Raw genomic sequence first — 25896 nt, forward strand, 5'->3', positions numbered from 1 at the left:
CCCTCTGGGATGCTTTAGCTAACATTGCCACATTTCTTTCTGTTCTCCCCTTTCTAGCCACCCTTTCTTCTCTCCTTCCTTCCTCATTTTCCTTCCATATTCTTTGCTCCTTTTAATTCTCTCCTATTTATCTTCTTTCATCACAAGTTTTTCTCCCTCCTTCCTTTCCTCTAGCAGTTTCTTGCTTCACTCCTTCGAATTCCTGGCTTGTCTTCTTTCCTCTTTTCCTTCTTTCTCCCTTCCTTCCTCCCCTCCCTTTGCCCCATCTACATTTTGTATTTCTCTCTGTGAACCTTTATTGCGAGGTGTCTGTGTTGTGCTAACACTGTGCTCTGCCCAGGATGTGAAAAATGAACAAGATTTAAATGTGCATTTAAAGGCTAAAAGTCAGTTTTGCCCATGGAAGGAAGTCTAGTTTTCAACTGGCTTCCCTGACGCTCCGGCCTCTGCTGGGGTCTTTTCAGTAGCCCAAACAGGGGCCCCTCTTCACCAGGCTTCCCTTGCCTGATGATATGGGATATGGAGCCAACCATGATGAGACAAATTGATTCGCATCTGCTTGTGTCCATTTGTACATGTGCTTAGAGGCCAGGCAAGGAGGCAGTAGGCTTGGCCTAGAGTCAGCAAATTAAAACATAAATCAAGCAGATTTTATAAATGACCTCTGTGGTATTAACAGCACACAAGCTCCTTGGTTACACAGAGCCTGTTTCCTTCTCCTGTTTGCTTTCTTTCTTTTTTGTATTTACAGCAGATAAATCCTTCCTAAAAGAATAAGTGTAAGAAAGTTTCAAACAAAATAGATGGAAGAATCCACTGACAATATCAAAGATTGAAAATATATAGGCCACAAATTTCTTGGAACAAAAGCCAGCTGGGTAAGAGGGTAATCAAAACTTCAGGGTTATGACTATCCTCTCCACTTGCTAGAGCACCAAATACATGGTGTATGGCAAAAAGATTTCATAGTCATGGCATCTATCTCTAATCTATATCACAGTGCTGCACAGTGCTCCCTTAACCACATGTATTGCAATCTTCTCATAATATGCTTGGGAATGAGGGAATGCGTCACTCTGAAAGCCGGGCTGGATTTGCAGGCCCTGCTCCCAGTTCTACTCCTTTACTTACCTGCTGGCCAAGCAACAGCTCTTCCCTGGACCGCGGGGCTCCACGTGTGAACAGGAGTAGGAGCTTAGAGAGAATCCCTGGTTTCAGAAGTGATTCTCGTGCAGGATGAGGAAAGGGGTAAACTTCACTCAGAGCTCGGCCACTGAGGTCTGGGGGCTTGGTTTTATGTAATGACTCCAGAGTCTCAGTTCTCAAGACAAAGAATGTACTGGTGGGAAGGCAAAGGATATTGTGACGGCAAGATAATAGCTGACAAATTATTAGGAAGAGAACAAAACTGAAGTAAGTGGAAGTATTTGTAAAGTAAAAATTATTTGGCCATAGGGAGAAAATGAAGGACAAATTGAATTTTCTCTTGAATTTGTCTTAAAAATCCCAAAAGATATCATAAAGGTTATTTTGTCAGGGTAAGGGAAAAGTTTGAAAATCATAAAATTAACTTACTTGATACAGGTTTCACCCTGATCTTTCTTCTGTCATGAGACAGAAATATCTTTAAAGAACTTTAAGGAATTCTTCTAGAATTAGCTGGGATCCCTTTTTTTCTTGTGACAGGGTCTCAGTCTGTCGCCCAAGCTGGAGTGCAGTGGAGTGATCACAGCTCACTGCAGCCTCCAACTGCTGTGCTCAAGGGATCCTCTTGCCTCAGTCTCCTGAGTAGCTGGGACCACAGGGACGTGCCACCGTATCAGCTAATTTTTGTATGTTTTTTAGAGATTGGGTCTCTCTATGTTGCCTAGGTTGGTCTCAAACTCCTGGGCTCAAGTGATCCTCTCACCTTGGCCTCCCAAAGTGCTGGGAATATAGGTGTGAGCCACCATGCCCAGCTGCTGAGAGCCTTATTAAATGAATATTTTAGATACACTTTTATTTGAAGTGGTCTGTTCCATAATTGTGACACAACTCTATATTATTTGCATCTTTGTGGCAGAACCCAGCTGTTAACCTTACACTACCAACAGAAACTACAGCTAATACATTTGGGATTAATTCCCATTACACTAATTTCTGGCCTCCTCAAAATCTGAAGCATGTGTTAAGTAATTACGAGGATTTCAAACCCTAGTTTCACTACTTCTTAGCTGTTTGACCTCAGGCAGTTTATTTAACATCTCTGTGCCTAAGTTTCACCATCTGTAAAATGGTTTTTGGGGGGTTATCCTTGTATTAAATGACTTAGTAGATGCAAAGCATTCCAGAACAGTATCTGGCACACAGTAAGTGCTACTAAAGTGGGGACTGTCATTTGTTTTGTGCTTTAAGGTGCGCAAAAGACCTATCACATCCTCTCATTTTGAGATCTTTGCCACAACCTAATTGACAGATAAATTTTGAATGGCTTATCCTAAGACTAGAGCTAGGATATGGAGAGGCCAGCACTCAAACCAAGTCCTCAGGGCATTCCACGTGTTTCTTTCCAATTCCCTTGTCATGCAAATGAGAAAACCGGCGCAAAGAAATTAAGTGACTGGTTACTTAACTGGTTACTAAACTGGAAGAGGTTACTGATTGTTCTATCACTGTGATCCAAATCTTCTGTGTCTGCTTTTCTTCACTCCAGCAAGTGAGGGGTGCAATTGCTTGTTTATTGAGCTTTCTAATGAGATAATGCAGGTGAAGCACTTATTCGTCCCTACCCCACAGTGAAGACACAGCAGATGGTAGCTACCTCTCTCCTGCTGCAAGCCTTGTCCTGCTTCCTTTGTGGTTAAAGTCTAGGCTCAGGTCAAAAGACGCCATGGAAAACAAGATGTTGCCACATTTCAGTACGTGCTAGCCAAGACTTGCCACGATTTGCTCACTGTTTTGGTGGATCGTTCATGTGGGGGTGCCCAAGCATCAGCAATATGAATGTGTGTGAGCCAGGTGAGTTGGGAATTTTCAGTGTTTTGCTGTTGATGTTGATATCAGTCCGAGAGTATTCATCACAGAAGAGCCCTGCCCTCCTGTACACAGATGCCATCCATGGCATCCCCACCCACCCAGGGCCAGAGGGGCAGTGACCAAGAGGATTATTTCCTGTCCTTACTCCATGGTCCCCTCCCTGGTGGAGGTGGGCAGGGGTGGTTAAGAACAAGGCACCACAGCCAGGAGGTCTGGTCCACACTTATTGCCTATGTTAACCTGTGGGACTTACTGGGTCTCTCGGAGCCTCAGTTTTCTTGTTGGTAAATTATTCCCTATCTTATGAGAGTGTGGTGAGAATTAAACAGTGTTTTCAGAAGAGTCTGGCAAGGAAAAGTTTCCTGGTGATTGTAAGTTGTCAAATTTTTTACAGCCAGCTGCAGGGCTGCTGGATGGGACTGCCCCTCCTGACCCCAGCTGGCCTCCTACACATTATCTTTAAATCAGATATTTATTTTGCCCTCAAGAGCTTGGCTTTTTCTCCCCTTCCTAATGAATGGCACAGGGCTTCTTCCCTACATTTCCAAGGGAGTTGGCAGTTACAGGAAACAAGGTGCTGGTGGGCTGGTGTGCACCTCGGCCTGTGTGTTCTGCTATGGCCTCTCTTGATCTGGGGAAGGACATGCCAGGGGCGGCACTTGAATTTGACTGGAGACTAGAGCCCACCATAGATGATCTGTGCTGTACTCCTCCAAAAGAAGGGAACTCGTTGAGAAGATAACTTGGTCTCATAAGGCTTAAAGAAAACTTCCTCCTGGACCAGTGAAAAACTAGGTTTGACCACATACCACTCCATGCCACAAAAGGTTAGATAATAGTGTCATTTTCTATCAGTATTCCATACACACACATATACATATCTACATAAGAGACAACTTGTGCCAGGCACTGTGTTACATTTTACACATAATCCTTACAATGCCCTGATACGACTTCTATTGCACACCTGAAGAAACTGAGAATTATAAATGTTAAGTAATCTTCCCAAAGTCACACAGCTTGAGCCCTAGCCAGAGTAAAATCCAAGCTTGTCTGGCTTAAGTCCCCATTCTTTTTTTTTTTGAGACGGAGTCTCTCTCTGTCTCCCAGGATGGATTGCACTGGTGCCATCTCAGCTCACTGCAACCTCTGCGTCCCAGGTTCAAGTGATTCTCCTGCTTCTCAGCCTCCCGAGTAGCTGGGATTACAGGCACGTGCCACCACACCAGGCTAATTTTTTGTATTTTTAGTAGAGACAGGGTTTCACCATGTTAGCCAAGATGGCCTCCTGACCTCGTGATCCGCCCACCTTGGCCTCCCCAAATGCTGGGATTACAGGTGTGAGCCACCACGCCTGGCCTAAGCCCCCATTCTTAACCAAATATGCCTGACGATAAGAATGATCTGGGATGGTCGTTAAAAATAGATTATGTGGGCTACACCCAAGACCAGCTGAATCAGGATCTCCAGAGAAGAGGTTGGCTGGGGGATCTGATTTTTTTAACAAGTGCCCCAGAAAGACCTCTCAGCAGCCCTGGTTGTTCAGCCCTGGCTGTTGACAATCATGGGACGTGCTTAAGGCACACCAATCAAGGCCCAGGCCCCAACCCATGAAAGAACCCTTGGGTTCTTTCCCAAGTTCTGTCTTTGATAAAACACTTAACCCTCTGTAGTTCACACAGTTTTCTGAGCTATAATGTGGAGATGCATCATAGTATCTGCTCCCAGATCTCACCAGAGTGCTGTGAGAATGAAAGGACACTGGTGGTGAAGGTGTTTTGCACAGTGCTCACTGAAAGAAAATTTACTTCTCAGTTATTATGAACCTTCACATAATCTGTCTCATAGGCTTTTGTCGGTTGACCTGGGAATTTAACCATCCTTCTAATATGGTGTTTATGGGAAAATGCATTCAGATTTCAAAATAATTCACAAAAAAATTTAGAATACAATTTATTTCCATTTTCAGGACTGCCTCTATTTAACTAAAGTTTTGTATTATAGGCCCAGGAATATTGAATGTATCATATGAAGTGTTTTCTATGAGAACATTAAATGAACAGTTGATTAGACTTCTTGGTCTATTTGGTGTCTCTTTTAAATGAATCCTAATATTGTTAAATGGAAAGTGTAGACTCTAAAATGATATCTTTACAGTGATTACACCATGAAAAAGTGTAATAGCTCTGATTCATTGAACATTTCTATGTGCCCAAGTCTGTGCTAAGCCAGTCGTTTCCATGCTATCCTTATTAAATGTTATTTCCATTTGCTGAGGCTTAAAGAGACTAATTGCCTTTGTAAGGGTCATTTAACTTGTAAGACTCAAGATACAGGATTCAAACAGAATATCAGACCCCAAATTCTGGGGATATTCAAACAGAGTATCAGACCCCAAATTGGCCACCCTGTGATATAAAATCCTCATGCACACACATGGATTGGCACACTGACACATGAAAACAAAAGCAATCACTGTGCTAGAGCAGAGGGACTATGGCTGATTTGCTCTTTAAAATGAATTATTGGTGTAAAACTTCATCTAACAAAAATATGGAGAAGAAAGAAGTTGCATTAAAAAATATACCTGAATTTTATGACTGGATATCAAGACTTGTATTGTTGTAGGTTTTGGAGTTTAGATTCCATTCTGAAACCTTCATGGTGTCCGGTCCATGTGAAAATTAAGGAAGAGAAAGAAATGTGGGTGGCAAGAAATCTACCCGAATGTCCTCTGCTCCTGGCAGCATTAAAGAAAATTGCTGTCCTTCATAGATGAGGATGAAGCCACTAGTAGCTTTCCAGGAGTAGTGATGGATTTGCTCTGAGCCCTCTTAAATTCCCTCCCCATCTCCTTTTATATCAGGGGATGGCTGTTCAGGCCTGGTGCTGCCAGTACGGTAGCCATCCACATGAAGGGTGAACTCAGCACTTTCCGCCCAGCCAACTCATGCCCCACCCTGCCAGCTGCTCGGGAGATGGGATACCCATATTCAGTACTTCTGAATGTTCCTTCTGTAAGGACATCCCCTGACTGCCCAGTAGAAAACTAAATGCTGTTTAGATCGCTGGGAAAGCTCATCCTTCCCCAATCCATTCCTCCTTTAAGATGAGTTTCTTTCCCCAAAGTGACTTTTCTTTCTTTCTAACAGATATCTGCAAATGAAATAGAAATGCTTTTGATGAGGCTGCCACGCATGTTCAAACAGGAATTCACGGGTGTGGGAGCCACACTGGAAAAAAGATGGAAGTTGTGTGCCTTTGAAGGAATTAAAACTACCTAACTGTGAAGACCTAAACATCTCTGGAAGTGAAACCATGTGAACCTGGCCAGGGCTGTGCGATGGGGGAGCAGGAGGTGTGGGGTTGGTCCAGCACGCAACCTTTGTGGAGCCGTCGAAGCCTGCCTTTAGTTATATCTGTGGCGTTCTCTTGTGAGTGGAAATGTAATTGTGTACCAGTTCCTTAAAATAAACAAAGCTTCATACTGTGACAGATCTGTTTCCTATGAAAACCAAACAATGATTCCACAGTCATAATGATGGCAAAATCTTAAAATATGCTACATTTGAGAATAGCTCACCAAGCAAAATATTTAAAGTTAATGATGGTGTAGCGATGATTGTTGCTAGGCTACAGAGTTGTATATGTAATGTATAGCTGAAATCATTAAATGACATTTTCCTGAAAGTCTTTCTGTTTTAGTAAAAAAAAAAAAGAAAAGAAAAAAGAAAAAATAATTTTACAGTGAGGGAAAATCATACCAAAAGAAAACTTGAATATGTGTCTAAACAGTTATTGTATTTTGTAAATTAAGTTATATGCTGTTCCAGGGACTTTTGCCTTATTGAAAAGGCAGAAAATATGATTGGACACATTGAGAATGCTTTATCAAGAATATTATTTTTCTAATGTAACAATTCTCCATCATAAGTTCTTTTAACATGGACTGCGTAACAATTTTCATAAAGTGTAAATAAAAGAAAAACGAGTGTTATTGTCTTGTACTTGGTATGTAGCATTCAGGTTTATGCATCAAAATAAACATGCAGTAAATATTCCTGTTACAAATTTTATAGCAAAGATATTAATTTTTTTCAATAAATATGACTTCTACCATATTGGTTTTACAAATTATTCTTTGATATATTTTATTTCTCCCTTAAGAAGTCTTTTTCTCATTATTCAGTCCCATCTCATATCCTATCATTTAAAAATGATAAAATACATGAGTGACATTAAGACATAAAACATTATTTCAAATAGGAATATATAAAAATTGTGGAGTGGAAATTACCAAGAAAGGAGATTATACAGCATTAATATACAGTATTAGAGTAGATTTTTAAAAATAGTAGGACATAGAATCCACAAATAATAAACAAATTTTTACTTTGCTTTTTGTCCTCCTGGGCAGGTACAAAGTAGTCCATTAATCTTATTAATTCTTGGATTTATGTATCTGTATGTTTACTGGAAAACACATTAGAAAAGAAACGACGGAATCTATACTCGGACCAACAATTTAGACAGAATTTGGGCTTCCCCTCTTTATTTTAGTAACAAATTGGATACGACTTAAAATTTTGTCCCCTTCCTGCTATCCTACATAAGAATCACAAAAAAGACAAGTATCCTTAACCATAATTGAAACATTTTTTAGGAAGACAGCTAAACAGTTAATGTTCTCTGATATTATGAAAAGATACTCATAATTTCCTATTGGACTTTTTGTCCTTCATTGATATCTTTATTGATAAGTACCTTTATTGATCTCTGATAAATTAAGGTACTTACTCATACCTCCCATAAATATCTACACATGTGTTTTGTTCAGGCTTAGGGCTAACACTATGAATATATAAAGGTAAGTAAGAAAAGACCCTCTCCTTAATGTGCTCAGAGTTCAGTGTGAAAAAGACATTTTCAGCCCAGCACGGTGGCTCATGCCTGTAATCCCAGCACTTTGGGAGGCTGAGGCAGGTAGATCACTTGAGTTCAGGAGTTCGAGACCAGCCTGGCCAACAAGGTGAAACCCATCTCTATTTTAAAAAGTAGCTGGGCGTGGTGGCAGGCACCTGTAGTCCCAGCTAGTCAGGAGGCTGGGACAGGAGAATCACTTGAACCCGGAAGGTGGAGGTTGCAGTGAGCCGAGATTGCGCCACTGCACTCTAGCCTGGGTGACAGAACCAAGACTCCGTCTCAAAAGAAACAAAAAGAAAAAAGAAAAAGGCATTTTCCCAAAAGGTTCTATGTGATGTGATTCTGGTAACAAGAAAGATATGATAGGTGCTATGGCATTCAAACTATATGTCCATATCGTATTAAACCCTACACACCTTCCCTTACCATCAGTCCATGCCTACTACCACCATCATCCTGACAGATTTATCTCCAAATCAGGAGACACAAATAAAGACACAACAGTCAGAAAGCAGAAGACATCATTTACAGATGATGCTATTATTGTAAAATAGAAAACCTAAGCAGTTCACCTGAAAAACAACAAGGAAAAAAGAATTCAGTAAAGTGGCTAGTTCTATAAAGTCATGAAGTGTAGTAAGGACACAGGGGGAGGTACCACAGCCTATGCTATTTCTAATGGAAAGCATGGTGGATATTTTCAAACATGCATTGATACTTTCAAGTATTACTGGCAGTCACTTTAGTAGAAAGACATCCTGCACAGGGAAACCCCTAACTCTGAGCTCTGTGCTCACACAAAGCTGAGGGACCTCATGTTAGATCTGACAAGAAGATATCATTTCCAAACACATGGATATGAGCCCTACGGGGCAACTTGGGGGAGTGAAATGGTTAATTCAGCTTCCAAAAATATTAGAGTCGTTGCTGGAGAGAAGCTTCTACACTAGGAAAATCTATTTTGGCTGTAATTTTTTAATTTATACTTGAATTCTATTACTTGTCTAGAAATATGTTGGTGATATATTTTAACTTCCATTATGTGAATAATTGATTTTTGGATTTTTTTAATCCTCTATAAATTATTTCAGACTCTCAAGTTCAGATGGGACTTTGGCGATCACCTGGGGAAGGAACTAACAACGGTGCCTATGAGGGTGGTCTGGAGACTACGTATATCTGTCACCCCATTCTCTTTAATCCTCCTGATAACTCTATATAAAGATAATATTATCATACCCATTTGTCACACAAGGATAACGAGGCTCCTAAGTTTTAAGTAATTTGGCCAACTTTGCAGTTAGTAAATTTTGTATCAGGATTTGAACCTAAGGCTAACTGGCTCCAAAACATCTTCTCCTTTTCACCAGTCATACTTCTATTAATAATTCAACCCATTCCACTCAACTGTGAGCCCAGTGCCATCCAGTGCCTTTTGATCCCTTTTTATCCTCCTTTATTCTCCACCATCCCTTACACATAGGTAGAGGGGTGAAGACTCTTCACGCCTTTCTCTCCTTAGAATAAGCAAAATATTGAAGGTTTGGAGATCCTTGTGATCTGGCCCCAAAGGGCCTTTCCAACTTACTTTTTCACCGTTTCCCTGAAAAGGATTCATCCTTTTTCTTGCTTTTCTGCTTTTGTTCATCTATTTGAATGAAACAAGCGTCATCACATCTAGTTATCACAGTTCTACCCAACCTTAAATGTGAAATAAGCCTTCATGCCCCAGCAGAAGTCAATCCTCCTGCCTCTGCACAGCCATCCCACACTGTGTCTGAAGGCACTTGCCATCCAGCTGTCCTTGCCCTATTACATTATAAGCTCTTGGATGGACCTGAACACATCTCATTTACTTTGAATTATTTCTCAAAGTGGTTTTGCTTACAAATATTTAGAAAGTAAGACAGAGAATGATCCAAGATGTTTTTCTACCTCCGGGGACCAATCTGCCTATACTTACCCAAAGGGAAAATACTACAAAATATTTGAAAAGGCTGCAAATATCTTAGATCCAAGATTCCAAGGTGGGAAATGTGAGCGAGAATGTACTGCATATTATTGAAATAAAAAATCAGCAACCAAATTCCTATTCAAACTTCAAACCCAGATCAATTATCAACTGTTCTATGAGGTCCTGATTCCCTCAGGAGTCCTTCTCCTGGGCTTCCCCTACTATTCATTACATATCTATTGCAGCCCATTTACTGTATTTTAATCATTTTTTAATGTGGCTGTCTTTCCACTCTTGCAGGCAGGAGACCTCCCTTACTCAACCCTCTAGTCCCTCAGAGTCTGACATGACATATCATTACTTTTAAATAAATATTTATCACATCAATGAAAGAAGAACTCACACAGGAACTTTCTGAAGTTGTTGAATCAGAATCTATTCAGGTATTAGGTCCAGCAATAGAGGCTAAAACTTTGTGTCTCTCCATTGTAATGCCTTGGCAGAACCCTTATTTTTTAATTTTTCTTTTTTACTGTGGTAAAATAGAATACTTAACAATTTAGCCAGTCATAAGTGTACAATTCTGTGACATTAAATGCATTCACAATATTATGTAACCAATCATCACTATTTATACCCAAAACTTTTACATTATCCCCCAACAAAATTCTGTACTCACTATACAATAACTCCTCATCCTCTTACCCTTGTAACCTCTGGTAACTTCTATTCTCTGCATCTCCACAAATGTCCCTGTTCTAGGTATCTCCCGTAAGTGGAATCTTACGGCATTTGCCCTTCTGAGTCTGGTTTCTTTCACTCAGCATAACAATTTCAAGTTTCATTCACACTGTAGCATGTATCAGAATTTCATTTCTTTTTAAGGCTGAATAATAGGCCGGGCACTGTGGCTCACACCTGTAATCCCAGAACTTTGGGAGGCTAAGGCAGGTGGATCACTTGGGTCAGGAGTTCAAGACCAGCCTGGCCAACATTACGAAACCCCATCTCTACTAAAAATACAAAAATTAGCCGGGTGTGGTGGCACATTTCTGTAATCCCAGTTACTTGGGAGGCTGAGGCAGGAGCATTGCTTGAACCCGGAAGGCGGAGGTTGCAGTGAGCCGAGATCACGCCACTGCACCCCAACCTGGGTGATAGAGTGACACCCTGTCTCAAAAAAAAAAAAAAAAAAAAAAAAAGGAATAATATTCCATTGTAAGAGAACTCTTCTTGCTGGCTTAGGTGTTTTTTACCTATTACAGTAAGAAAAAGTCATTGATCAGTGTTGGAAAATATTTAAATACCACATCAAAAACAACATTTGAAAGTGTAGGGAAGCTTATTTTTAACTCAATAAGCTGTTCATTTTCGTTGAGGGTAAAAATGAAATGAAAAAAAAAATTGTTGGTAGTAATTGTGTAGAAAATGAGACTGACTCAGCAAATATCCATGCAACAAATTACGATTCACAACAAGTTGTTTTTTCTTGGTAAGGGTCGGGGATGTTTTACTTTGAGGTTGGTTCTTGGGGTTTTTTTTGTTATTGTTGGCGGGGGTTGTAGCCCTTTTCAGAAAATGGCTACTGTGTTTATTTATTGGACTCAATAATAGGTGGTTTATCTCCAAAATGTAAGACCTCTTTTCCCCTAGTACTCAGTTTATTCTCATAAACTGAGAAAATAGAGACATCAGATCACTAAAAATCTTATAGCTTGACTTATTTTTCATCAAAATGGTAAAAGGTTCACATGTATATTAAATAAGCCCGTCATAAGTAACTGAAGAAACTATCCTGCGTAGCGCACTGAAAATGAGCATTTTCAATAAGCTATAGTGAATATGTTTACATATTAGATCACTAAAACACTGTCTCTCTAGTTCCACCACCTCCAATTTCCTCCTCTACTTGCAAGTGGACTTTCTTTCATTCCCAGGCTTCAAATGTTTGGAAATGTCTCCTACTGTGTAGGCGAGCACTCAGGCTGCACTGGGGTCAAGCCCAGCCCAACATTCACTGACCTTGTGGCCATGGCACGTCCCTCAACCACACCGAGGTGCTAGGCCCAGATCGATAATATAGGACTAATGTCTATGTCATAGGGCGATGATTAAATAAGAGAGCAAGCATAAAGCACCTCCTAACATACAGCCAGGCAGACCGAAGGCATTTGTTTCTACAAAAATAGTACTTAAACTACATCATTCCCAGAAAAGGGAACGAACCTTTTCCCTATCAGCCTATTCCTATCCTGACCATTGACAAAGTCAATCATATGCTTCTAAATACAAGATAAAATAAGCATAAAACAAGCATAATCCCCACCAATAGTCCATTAAACATGTTCAAGTGTAAGACTGACATTAGCAAGATAATTGTAATTTTCTAACCTGCAAAGACTTCCGCAACTCTTATAGACAAATAAGTAGTGACCATCAAAGTTCTCTCATCACAGAAAAAATTAAAGCTTGAATTCTTTGTTACAGCTCCCTTTTTACTTGTTTGGTATATTTCCAAAAAGCAGTAATTAGGGTCAAATACATTCAACTGTGAAGAAACTATGGCTCTGGGCTACTGCCATTTTGAATGATGGTCAACTAGGTATACAGTACACAAAGATTAAATAAAGTATTAATTATGTTTTTTTTTTTTAACCCAGCAGAGACATTGTCAGGAAAAATTATAGTTGTAGCTGCAACAGTATTATTTTCGAGAACATACACATCTATTATAGTTGCTGAGAGTGTCAAAGTAAAGGACTCCAGTTAATCTAGTAATTACAGACTGGTTGTGTTAATAAAATTAGCTGTTGTGGTCCAAAATTTTAACTGTTGCCTGCTCACAAAACGGTACAGATACCCAACAAGCTCAGATGTTTGCTCTGCACATTTCACCTCTCATATAATGTACATTTATCAGTACAGGGCTATTCACTTCATGGGAAAAACAAGCATAAAAATAAATTGCAGACATTTTACAGTAGAAAATGTTACGTCCTCAATACAAGGCAAAAAAGTGGTTAACGTACAAGTGCATTGCATGTAATGAAATGCATTTTTTGCCTAGCAAATATATTTAGTGTGTGTTGAAAGTTGTAATATCTTTCCCTGCACAAAGAAATTTCTATTATAAAGCTCATTTGCTATTGCAGGGAGTGAAACCCTTTTTCTTGTTTACTAAAGTAGTCCATCTTAATATCAGCCCACAACACTGTCAAGTTCACTTAAGAAGAGCTATGTGTAGATAAGAATAGGACTGAATCAGAAACCAGAATATTCCATTTCATCTGCTTTCCATATCTGAGAAAGTGCTATGTAATTCACTACATCTGGTAGCAATCTCATTTTGGAAAACATTTTTCTTTTCAGAAGAAAAGGCTAAAAATTGGCCAATTTGAGGCTCTCATCAATAAATAAATCTTTTGCCTTTGAATATGTTTATGCATAAGTGAGGATTTGTTTCTCTAGTATTTCTTGAGATAAAATAGCAAGTATGGTCTGGGAAGTCAAACATTATCTTCAGGTGGAGATAACATATGAAAACCATTGTGGGTCTTTTATTAAAAAGACATTATTATATCAAAATCAACATATCATGCATCATTTTTAAGACTTGCAATCATAGTAAATCATGTTTCAAATATGAAGTACTATTAATTCTATGATTAATTGTCACTGTCTAAGGCTGAGCAATAATAGAGTAGGATTTTGCACCTCACTCTCTGTTCCTTGAGGTGATAAAGGGAACTTTGGTTCAATGTGTATCTAAGACAAGGTTTTGTAGGCTGAGCCTTGTATGCAACTAGACTGTGGACAGTGGGGGACAGTATGAAACCTAGACTGTGCTAACCTATAGTCAACTTTTTTTTTTTTTTTTTTTTTTTTGGAGACGAAGTCTCGCTCTGTCGCCCAGGCTGGAGTGCAGTGGTGCAATCTCGGCTCACTGCAACCTCCACCTCCCAGGTGCAAGCGATTCTTCTGCCTCAGCCTCCTGAGTAGCTAGGATTACAGGTGCCCGCCACCATGCCCAGCTAATTTTCATTTTAGTAGAGACAGGATTTCACTATGTTGGCCAGGCTGGTCTTGAACTCCTGACCTTGTGATCCACCCACTTCAGCCTCCCAAAGTGCTAAGACTACAGGCGTGAGCCACCACGCCTGGCCTAGTCAACCCATTTTTCTATTGCTGCTCTGCCACGGGGGACTGGTAAATGAAGTACACAGCATTTTGGTCTGGAGGGGATAGATCACCTGCCAGAGAGGCAGTAGAGTGAGGTGCTCAGGAGCATTCTTCTGGAATCGTCCAATTCAGTGATCATGGCCACATGATTTAATCTCTGAAGTTTAATCCCGAAACGGGATAATACTAACCCTTATAGAGTAATTCTGTAATTTTATCCATTGACTAAGTAGTACTAGGTCATCTAAGATTACAGAATTCTTCAAGCAAAAGTTTTCAATCTCATGGCCTCACCGTCCCCTGCCAATTGAAAAGTGCTTCCCCTCAGAGATCACCACTAATACATCAAGTGGAATCAACTTTCTGATTCCTCTCTGGAACAACAAATGCGTCCATACAACATAACAGAAAATCTCCCACCTGTCTAAAGAGGTTTGTGCCCTGTGTGGGACTAGAATTAGGACTTCCAAAGAACCCCAGATTCCTGACACTTCACTGAGAGATTCTGAGAACTCATGAAACCAGTGAATAACAGGCAAGCTCCTAACTCAAACCAGGCCTCTTGGAAGAGAGTCTTGGCAAAGACATACCTGATATGTTTTCTCAAATATAAAAAGTATTTCGGAGGAAACAGAACAGCATCCCACTTTTGAGACAGAGAAGGGACTAGATATCTTCTCCTGGGTCCTCTATCTCCAGTAAGGATGGGGCACTTTGGTGGGAGAATCAAAGGGATAAAATCCATCTTGTGCTCCTCGGTTTCATATTACTTTATGGAAAGGCAATGTGGATGTCTTTATCCCATATTTCCCCAGTGTTCAGACTGGAGGAAGGACATGGGGAGAGAAGGAGTTAAAAGGTCCTTAATGCCATTTGGAATTTCTCAAACTTGGAAGTTTAAGCTGGGGTGTAAGAGCCCCCAACTCCTGCTTTGTTCTTACAACCCTTTTGACTCCATGTTTCATATTTCCTTCTTTTCCCATAGGACTTTGCTCTGTGAGTATATATGTAACTGGCTCATTGATTAATCAGGTCATGTGTAGTGATTTTCAATGAACTGGGAAGAAATACCCATTACCACACACATATACATTTGCTAACACAGAGATATATACACATCCACACATACCCACACTAATAAAAATTCCTGTACACACTCATGTAAATATTACATCTGGTACAAGCATATACATATGTAGCCACATTTACACACATTCACAACTTCACTGACATCCAGATACCTCTGGGTTTGGCAATCATTTTTGACCCCTCAGGTTCTTCCCTCTCCTCCCTCTATTTCTTTCAGCTATTCACTTTTCCCAGGAGGATGACCAACCTGGGACAAACAACAGAAGGTGACACTCAACCCTGTAGGTAATAAACATATGGAATTTACTTTAAAAAGATGATACTGGCAGGAAACGTAGGAGGATTGAAAATATTTCTAACAAATTTATGAAAGAGCCAGAAAAGGCAAAGAAACTGACACAGTTAACCCACAAGGACATCAGAGAACTCTGTTCCAGGGAGGCACCAGCGCAAGGTTGTAACTCAGGAATTCTTTTTTTTTTTTTTTTTTTTTTTTGAGACAGGGTCCCACTCTGTCGCCCAGGCTGGAGTACAGTGGTGCAATCTCTGTTCACTGCATCCTCCACCTCTCGGGTTCAAGTGATTCTCCTGCCTCAGCCTCCCCAGTAGCTGGGATAACAGGTACCTGCCACCACGCCCAGTTAATTTTTGTATTTTTAGTAGAGATGGGGTTTCACCATGTTGGGCAGGCTGGTCTCTAACTTCTGACCTCAAGTGATTCGTCTGCTCAGCCTACCCAAAGTGCTGGGATTACAGGTGTCAGCCACTGTAACCGATAGAAATTCTTATATTTACACAGAAATAATTTCTATGGCATACAGAGGTTATTAATGGCACTATTTAATGGTCTATCTATATCCATACCTCCAGTTCTGTAACACTGTAATCTTGTCCTATTCCAGCTCTGGACTTGATCATTTATGCTGCTTTGGCCAATGAGACAGCTGCAGAAGCTGGAGAAGCCCCTATGCTTTTCTGCTTGCCCTCTTGCATGGTTAGGTTTGCATACTCTTGTACTCAGACGCTACTAACGAGAATGCATTGTGCTAGCTCACTGGGCTAGCCATGACACATATGTGCAGCTGAGTCAAGTGGCCCCAGCCAAGCCCATCTGGATCTGCTGATGGCCAGTGGATTCCTTAAGAAAATATGTCAGAGACAAGAGGAACAATTCGGCCTCAATAGTTGATCTGCAGACTTGTGAGCTAAATGATTGTTTAAGCCACTGAATTTTGGGGTGACCTGTCATGCAACATTATTTGTGGCAACAACTAACACTGAAATTGTTATTTAAAACTAGGGTGCTGCGACTAACAAAAAAAAATGGGCAGAGGCTAGAAAAATTATGAGGAAACTGCTACAAGAGGATGGAAAGATGACAACATGGGTTATGCAGTAACAAAAAAATGAGAAAACTGCTACATGTGTCAATTCAGATGGTAGAAAATGTGCCTAAGAAACTTGGGATTTGAGCAATAACATTTCCAGGCATAATGTTGAAAGTGTCTGCTGCATACTGCTAAGATTCTACAAGAAATGAAAGGGCTAAAAAAAATAACTGTCCAGTGCATAAGCAAATTGAGAGAGACCATAGAGGAAACAGGACTTCTTGGCTGGAAAAGAAAATTGCTTTTCATCTGTTTCTTCAGCTGGCAAAAGAGTTTCAAAGTAAAATATAGCCTGGGACAAGGATCTAATTAAATACTTGTCTTTAAGACCGTCTATTAAGACCCTGGAAAGAAACAGGACAGAAAACAGCAATCCTCTAAGCTCAAGAAATGTGCTACTAGAAGTCTTAAGAAGCTCAAGAAATGTGCTACCAGGAGTCTTAAGAAGCTCAAGAAATGTGCTACTAGGAGTCTTAAGAGCACTGTCTCACCGTATTTAATTTGCCCAAATAACTATGGTTGAATCTAGAGAGAGACCTAGCTCTAAAAGTATTGTAGGTGTTGCTTTTGGCCCATTAGATTTATAAGAAACTCACAAAAGTTTTGATGGTACTATATTGACAAAAGGATCACCAGTTTATACTAAAATATACTCAGACTATTTAAAACGTAAGAAAACCTCTAGGTCTCTAATTCCCACAATCCGGAAACAGGCTAAGAAAGTTGTTTAAAGCACACAGGAGTAGCCAAGGGGGTAGAAAAGACCACCCAGATGGTACAGAACAGAGCCTTAGGAAACAACGGACTGGGGAGTCACTTCCAGGCAGCAGAACCAAGGCCTAATCAAGAATATTCCCTCCTCTGGAAGAGAAGGTCCTGGCAGCATTTTCAGGGATAGAATTCAGGATTGCTATGAGCCAGTGCCTCTTACTAGCTTTCCATTCTTCCACTTTTTGAATGGGATTGTCTACTATACTTATTCTGTCCTTACCCTAATGCATTAGGTTTGAAGGTCAAATTTCTTGTATTTTTCACTCATAGATCTTCAACTCAAAGCAACTGTACCCAAGGAGCCTCATTAGGACCTGTTTTACACCTTGAGATCCTGGACCTTGAGCCTGATGCTATGATTAGATGAGACCTTTAAGGATCTTGGGAAGAGGGAGAGAGTGTATTTTACATATGAGAATAAAAGAAAAAGTTGGAGCCAGAGTGTGAACATTCGTTTCCTATCAGTTTCCCTTCCAATTCCTGTATCAGTTTTACATTGCTACACATAATGCTACATAACTGACCACACAAAAATGAGTAGCTAAAACAACCATCATTTATTGGCTCACAGGCCTACAAGTTTGTAATTCAAGTTGGAAATTTCTCCTGATCTTGGTTGAACTCACTTACATGTTTTCTAGGTCAGTTGGCTCTCAGCTGAGACTCACGTTTCTGGTGGTGGTTGGCTAGTGGTTGGCTTGGGGCAATAAGGTCATATGACCTCAGCTTTGTCAATCCCACTCTCCCCCACATCTTTCTCATTCTTCCAGCAGGCTAACCCTAGCCTATACTCATGGTTAGCATATGGTAAATGCCAAATGACAGCATTAACTTAAGCATACCCTGAGAATGACCCTATACAGCAGGTGCACCTGAATGTGTATTCTGAGCTAGGGGGTTTGGGAGTGGCCAGTCTGGAGATTCATTCCTTGTCTATGAGGAACATCTGAGCTCCCTGCCTGTCCAGTGGAACATGGGCTGTATGGGGGACTGAGACCCCGAGATTGGGGTTGCATGAAAATTGCCAAGTGGAGGCTGTCAGGAAAGGGTGTTAAGTGAAAATGCTATATAAGCCACATGTTTTTTTGCAAGCGGTTGTGGTTCTCCTGCCCAGCCCACCACCACTAGGCCATGCAATTATTCTGTCCAGCCCATCGCCTCTGGACTCTCTCCCCCGTATGTAAGCCCCCAGTAAAACTCATGTCTCATTTACTGGCTCTGGGTCTCTTCTTCCGTCTCTTGAACCTGGTACCATCCCCAGTGGAGTCTATAGGGGTTCAGTGCAACAGTTATGATGAAGGAGCCAGGGGAGATTAAGATTTGTAGTTATAAAGAGCAGCAAGACAACAAGCCTCAATGCACAAGGACTTTCTCAGTCTCTGCTTGCATCATGCCTGTTAACTGCTGATCAGCCAAAATAAGTCACATATCTAAGCCCAGAAAAAAGGAGTGGACACATCAATATAATCAATCTACCATAATTCCCAAACTGTGTCCCATGGAAACTAGCATCCCACAAGATATTATCAGATGTTCCACTTAAAAAAAGTTCTATGGTCATACATATTTGTGAAATGCTGCTTACTACATTCTCTTATTAAGTCACACCCGTTAGCCTATCAAAGGCTCTAGGAATTCCTATTCTGTTTACCTTGATTTAACTGGTGTCTCCTACAATTATTTAGCCATGAAACACATTAATTATTTAAAATCTTAAACACATCTTGAGAACTGTTCCATGAATCACAATCTGAGTAACACCAGTCTATGTCATAAAAAGTCAATGTAATAACTGCATTATGATAAGGAGCTTTATGAGGCCTAGAAGTTTTCATGACACAGGTAAGTAAACCACTAATAATAATTATTTTCTCTACTTTCATATGAGAAAACCAAGAATCAGAAAAGTTACGCAAGCCCCACAGAAAAGGAGCAGCAAAGCCGTGCTGTATCCTCACATCTGCCTGATTCCAAACACCTATCATCTTATCTCTTTATCTCCCTACTTGTCAAAGGTGGAATGTCAGATACCACGAGAAATGGCAGACAGAGCAGCACAGGGTGATGTTCTCATAGCCAGGAAGCTGGCTTTAGTCCTGGCTTGGCCACTGACTAAATGATCTTGAGCAAGTGACAGCCTCTTAAACACTTTCGATAGGAAACACCATTCTTCATGCTCCCATACAGCTAGAAGAATCTGGAAAAGATTTTTGTGAACAGTCTTTGAGACACAGAAATCTTCTGAAGCTTCCCCATGTGCCACAGTAAAAATGACCTCCAATGTACTGCCCTGTCATAAATCTAGTCCTGAACATAACAAATTCACTTTTTAATTTGTTTATTTCAATCACTTAAGATATTCAAAATAGCCTTCGGGCTGAAACTCATCCCTTGTCCTTTCTAATTTTCCAGTGAAATCTCAATGATGTATTCCAGTGAGGGTATATTAATATTCTGAAGAAATAGAATACCTGCATTGTAGACTCTAATTTTAGAACATTCATCACTGAGATGGCTTTCTCCTTCCTGTCCTAATTTTTTTTTTCAGGTTGTCAGGCTGTTGAAGTATACTAAAGTAGGGGGTGACTTTCCTCTATGAAACATTTCTTTCTTGAGGTCCTGCCCTTTGTGAGGACTGGAGGGAGGCCCGGGAAACGGAGGATCCGCAGCCCTTGGCCACTCTGAGTTTGCACTCTAACTGGGGAGATCAAACAAGGAGCCAAAAGCCCCAGCTGAACAGCGGGAACAAAGTCACTTCATCAAAGCCATTTCACCGTCATGGACTCTGTCCTGGCTGTATGTTACCATCATGCTGAGGCCATCGGTGAACTGGTCCTAAAGTCATTTCCAAATCAATTCTGAAATACACCTGGTTTGGGTGAGGCAGTGCTCACAGCACCACACAAGACATTCGAGCAAATTCATCGTCTTGGAGGAAACATCCAAACACATGTGAGCCTCCTGTTCTCCTATGAGGAGCAATGCGACTCCTGTGCTGTTATTGCCGCCAGTTTAACAGTCCGTACCAGGGCTGCTTACCCTTCCTTTAAGGCACGGAGGGCTGCCACAGCAGGATTTCTCAACCTCGGCACTACTAACATTTTAAGCCGAGTATTTTCCTGTGGGGCTGCCCTGTGCATTGTGGGATGTTTAGCAGCTCTAGACACCCACTAGATGACTACAGCAACCCCGGCCCCCTTCATGACAATCAAAGACTCCAGACATTTCCAAAAGTCCCCTGGGGGGCAAAATCTCCACTGGCTAAGAACAATTGCTCCAGAGTATGAGAGAAGAAAAAAAAAAAAAAATTTTTTTTTTTTTTTTTTTTTTTTTGGTAAAAACTGATCCCACCCCCGACCACCACCAGGTAATGACCGTGGGGTGCCAAGCTTCCCTCCAAGCCCCTGCCCTTGTGTCCAGCTGAGACATCTCAACAGCTGTTCAGCTGTTCACACTAAAAGCCCTCATCATTTAACAGCTGTTCTTTTCTCTTTTCCACTTGTCCTCGACTGCCAACACCTTTTGCTGCTCTACTCACCAGGTTTTATAGCTCTTCATTAGGCTTCCAATGGGGAGAATGTTCTCTAAGCTTTTATAGCCATCACTCTTGACCGATTTGGGATGAATTTAGTGGCAAAACTGGGGAATAGGACCGATTTGGGATGAATTTAGTGGCAAAACTGGGGAATAGGCACAATGAAGTCTTGCGTCCTAGAGGTGACTAATCAAAGTCATGTGCCAAGCATGTGTCCTCCAGTGCCTTCCTTTTCAGGGTGAATTCTCTGTGGACCCATCTAAGCACATTCTCAAGACCTCCATCTCTACAGAGCTAGGGTCGAACTAAGGGTCTTAAAAAGTCCTGAGTCTCAGAAAGGTAATATACTTTGCTGTAAATCATGAAGTGGTAAGATGTGAGAACAAGGATTGAAGGGTGGATTGATCCACCCTTACATGAAATGAAAATGCCGCTGCATTTTCCTTCACCAACACAGCAACCACACTCCTCCAGAAAACGAGAAGCAATGATTCAGGAACAACATGAAGGGCATTCCACATTTCTTCCCGCCTTCCTCACATACTAGAACACACACGAACAATTTTATATGCCTACAACATGAAATCAATAGATTTGATATTATATCAAATAATTGTTCTTTTTTATTTCTTTGGAGATAGAGTCTCGTTCTGTTGCCCAGGCTGGAGTGTAGTGGCATGATCTTGGCTCACTGCAACCTCCATCTCCCAGATTCAAGTGATTCTCCTGCCTCAGCCTCCCAAGTACCTGGGATTATAGACGCGTGCCACCATGCCTGGCGAATTTTTGTATTTTTGGTAGAGACAAGGTTTCACCATTTTGCCCAGGCAGGTCTCAAACTCCTGACCTCAGGTGATCCACCCATCTCAGCCTCCCAAAGTGCTGGATATGTTTTAACATACACGTTTTAATTTTAAAAACATAACATTTACTCTGTGGCACATCCTCGTTTAATCCTCATGACAACCTAGCAGCAAATACCCTATTCGTATTTAACAGTTGAGTAAACAGAGGCAGCGTGATGTTTGCAACTTCCCCAAGATCACACAAGAGGCAGAGCTAATAAGAGACAGGGCTGGGGAAGCTCCAGAATGTTCTAATTACCTTCCAGTCCTTTGTAGAGAAGGAAATGTTGAAATTAACTAAGTGTATTAGTCACTTAATGTATCCGTGCCTCTCTCCAGAGAAGCAGAACAAATAGTTTGAGTGGGTAGTTGGATGGATAGGTAGACAGACATTTATTTTAATGTATGGTTCATGCAAATACGAAGGATGGGAAGTCCAAAATCTGTAGCGCAGGTAGGCAGACGGTAAATACAGATAAGAGTCAATGCTACAGCCTTGAGTCCAAAATCTTCAGGGCAGGCCAGCAGGATGGAAACTGGTAGAATTTCTACATTGCCGTCTTGAAGCAAACATTGCTGCTGCTTTAGGAAACTGGTCTTTGTTCTTAAGACCTTCAACAGATTGGATGAGGCCCATCCACTTTATGGAGGGTAATCTACTTTATTCCAAGTCTACTGATTGAAATGTTAACCACATCTAAAAATTACCTTCACAGCAACATCTAGACAAGTGTTTGAACAAACAATGGGGCACCACAGCCCAGCCAAGTTGACACACAGAACCATCACCCCAAGGAATAAGAATAAGGCAGAAGTATTATTCTTGGCATCCATTGATTGCTCAAAGGGAAGCTGACCCTTTCAATTCCAGGTGCTTTGCTCAATGTGTCAAAAATAAGAACAAAGCAGTAGAAGAGCCACAAAGAGGATTATCACAGACACTAGAGGGAACATGTCAAAACCCAGCACTTTCCTCAAAGGAAGGCGGAGGGGAGCAATGCAGGGAGTGACAACCCAGGATGCCACAGGAATGAACAACAGGGTGGCTTACTGCCTTGAAATCTATGCTTGGAGATTAGATCTGACTTATTTTAGGTAGGTCTAAATGTTAACATGTTAACAGGGCATGCCAACATCATGGGCATAATGGAATCCTGACGGGCTCTGAACCAGCTTCCCACCTAGACTCTTCTTCTATCATCCAAAATGGCTTGTAAGGGTGCTTAGGGGTGGTAAGCACAGGAAAATACCCTCTGAGCTCCTTCAGATCATTTCATCTGGTGACAAGCCTATGGGGCCCGAGCGTAAGTTAACACGCTTCCTTTGCAAGAGAGTGTTTCCACTGCCTACAGTCCTGTCTGGTGCTGTCTGCATCCCTGGCTTGCTTTCAGTGATTTTACGTTGTTGAGGTTTTTTGGTTTTAATATGTTTTCCTCCTAACAAAAATGATTAGTGGAGAGAGGTCCTGTGTGCTGCAAAGAGAATACATTGTAGGATGGTATGTATTAAAAACTGGCTTGGGATCCAGGTGTCAGCTTCTTCCTACAAATCAGCTCAAAGCTGGTTCCAATTCTCTTTGCTATGCTCACACTGGCCTCTGGAGAGCAAAATGTCCATGTGTAAAGATTTTGTGAAATGGTCATATTAAAACACACACACACACACACACACAGATACAGAGAGATGACTCAGTTGTTCAGGAGGGAGACCATAGCTCCAGATATATTCCCAGTTCTCCTCCTTGCTATGTGACCTTGGGTACTTTACTACTCTGTGCCTTGGTTTATCTACTTAATACTTAAATGGTAATAAGACTTGTCAGTCTTCTTCCTATCAGTAGTAAGTTAGGATGTTAGAACACTCGGTAATCTTAAAGTATGTAAATCAAGCACAGCAAGATACAGAAACCATCAATAGCATCATTTTAGGTCAAAAACAAGTTTTAAATTCCAGGTTCTGGTGATGAAAGGCTAGTGGTCAGAAACGCTCTCAGCTGGCCCACAGCTCTTGTCTCCGTGTTTAACGAGCTCGCCTTCAGATCAAGGAGTCTTTAATGAAAGACGACCAGAGTACACTAGCATGGCTGTAACAGCAGATTGACAAAAATGGAGACAGATGGCTGCTCAGCAGCAGGTTTTTAAAATGAATTTACTGTTTATGAAATGTGCTAGATTGATGGTGCCAGTGACTGAGTCTACTGCTTAAAGGGAGAGATCAGTGGGAACAAGGACAATGACCTGGGCAGCCTCCCCTCCATCCCCTTGCCCCTGCTAATCTCAGGCAGGAGGTTCAGGCTAGATGCCAAGTCCCCAGAAGGGAAACAGTATATGGACTTAGGGCGACACCATGGAATAAGAAAACAGATTCAGCCCCGTTTGTTCTTTACGTTGGCAAAGAAAATGTCAGTGAGCCCCAGTTGTGTGAAGACAGAGGAAAGCTGAGGGCTCTTCCCCTGGTAACTGTCCTGTGTTCATTTCTTGGGAAATAGCTTGAGGATGGGGAGAATGCATTCCCCAAAAGCAATGCGCACAGTCTTTATAGCATAATCAGTAAAGAGACAGTGACTGTCCTCATCAAATCCCCTGAAGTTTGACAAGCCGCAACATCATTCCTTCCAATTCTGTATGATCACCAGGCAGTCCTCCCAGGCTGTGGCAAGTTTTATGATGACCTTCTTTAATGTCAAAGAATTTCTGCCCATCCCTAATAGTCTCATTCTATTTCCTCAACCATTTTCTTGAAAGAGATTGAAACTTTGTAAAACCACCTCTGGCACTTTTGAGGCACCTCTAGCGTCTTTTGTCAGGCATTGTGGGTGAAGAATATAAGGAGAGATCACAGCTGAGGAAAAATGACCCTAAATCAAGGAGAGCTAGGTCTCTGTGACCTGCAAGTGTCACTGCCTGAGAGCTTTGAAAGTGCTCCCTCTATTGTCAACCTGGGGTTCTTTCATCTTTTTACTGACTACATTGTTTGGCACCGTAATGGATTTGCATTTGTGTGTATCATAAAAGTATTCCTGAGACAGCCAGCCCTAAGTGAATCAGGTATGACCGTAAATTGAAAAAGCATTCTGGTTTTACACTTAAGATACAGCAGCAATCTTTACAAAGTGCACAGCCCGTGTGCTTCTGGGAGCCTCAGATGCTTGCCCCAACAGTCCCGGTCTGACTTGCCAGGGACTCGCCAGTCCTGTCTGACTTGCCAGGGCTTGCCACATCCAGGACACTGTCCCTGATGCAGCCCGGTACAACGGCTTTGCATTCCACAGCAGAACCTCTCTCGGACATGGCTGGACAACCTAGTCAGAAGAGCTGGACAATAGGACCTACAGTGACAGCCACCAGAAAGGAGAATGTACAGAAACTGGGAGAAACTCCAAGGCCAGACACCAGGCGGAGGTGTGAGGTTGGAGAACAGCAAGAAGCAGTCAATGGGAATAGCAGAGGCAGACCAAAATCACTGTCATCACAATGGTGGAGAGGCAGGTCAGGGAACAATCTGTCCTGCTCTCTTGATCTGCCAGGCCTTGCGGAGACCTTGTCTATAAAATGCTGAACTGGTTTCCAGTCTCCCTGGCTTCCATGTATTTTGTGTTTTTTAAGTGGGTTAACCTTAGCATGCTCCTGTTTCTTGAATCGCACAAGAGCCTAATACAAGTATCATCTCACTGCAGCTAACCAGTGGAATGTAAGGGTCAGTGCCTGCCCTGACCTGGATTTTTACTGGCTACTAATACTAGTGTGAGTCTCCTAAATAGCCTGTGGCTAGGGGAGGATTTATTCACTCACTTCTTCAGGCATTCAGCAGTCTTTCTGAATGCCTGTTATATGCTAAGAATGTGCCAGGAACTCCAGATACAAAAGATAATTAGAAATGGACCTCAATCTCAAGAGCATTCCCAAAACGCAAACTTCCCTGTCTGCAGTTCTGATTGTCAGGCAGCTTACAGATGCAAAGGTTTCTCATCCTCAATATTTTCAGTCAGAGACTATGGAACAAACACCATGGTTATATAAACACACCTTCACTGCCAGTGGATCAACAAGAGCTTAGGAGGGTTTAGTGATATAGACAATTGGGAAGAAAAAATTAGAGGGAAACATCTAAGGAAAATGATTGGAAGTTTAGCTCTTCTACTCAAAAGAGCCCAACAAAAATAAAAGATAAGCAGAAAAAAAGACACAAGCCCTAAAT

The 25896-nt window shown here is 41.4% G+C and overlaps 1 protein-coding gene and 1 long non-coding RNA gene across 7 annotated transcripts in view; one reads left to right on the forward strand and one right to left on the reverse strand.

Annotated features, from left to right (window-relative positions):
• Window positions 1–6733, forward strand: part of ENOX1 (ecto-NOX disulfide-thiol exchanger 1) — a 587079-nt gene extending 580346 nt beyond the window's left edge. For 4 of the 5 annotated variants that reach the window (XM_030922273.1, XM_030922274.1, XM_030922271.1 and 1 more), the window contains one exon: window positions 6168–6733. In XM_030922273.1, coding sequence (XP_030778133.1) covers window positions 6168–6299 — 132 coding nt within the window. In that variant the 3' untranslated portion in view covers window positions 6300–6733. The remainder of the gene's footprint in view (window positions 1–6167) is intronic. The other variant, XM_030922275.1, reaches the window with a different exon arrangement.
• Window positions 1–25896, reverse strand: part of LOC115894587 — a 176554-nt gene that overhangs the window by 136418 nt on the left and 14240 nt on the right. The gene's annotated exons all lie outside the window — the stretch shown is intronic.

This window comes from Rhinopithecus roxellana, chromosome 18 (assembly GCF_007565055.1).
Source record: "Rhinopithecus roxellana isolate Shanxi Qingling chromosome 18, ASM756505v1, whole genome shotgun sequence".
NCBI classification, from domain to species: domain Eukaryota; kingdom Metazoa; phylum Chordata; class Mammalia; order Primates; family Cercopithecidae; genus Rhinopithecus; species Rhinopithecus roxellana.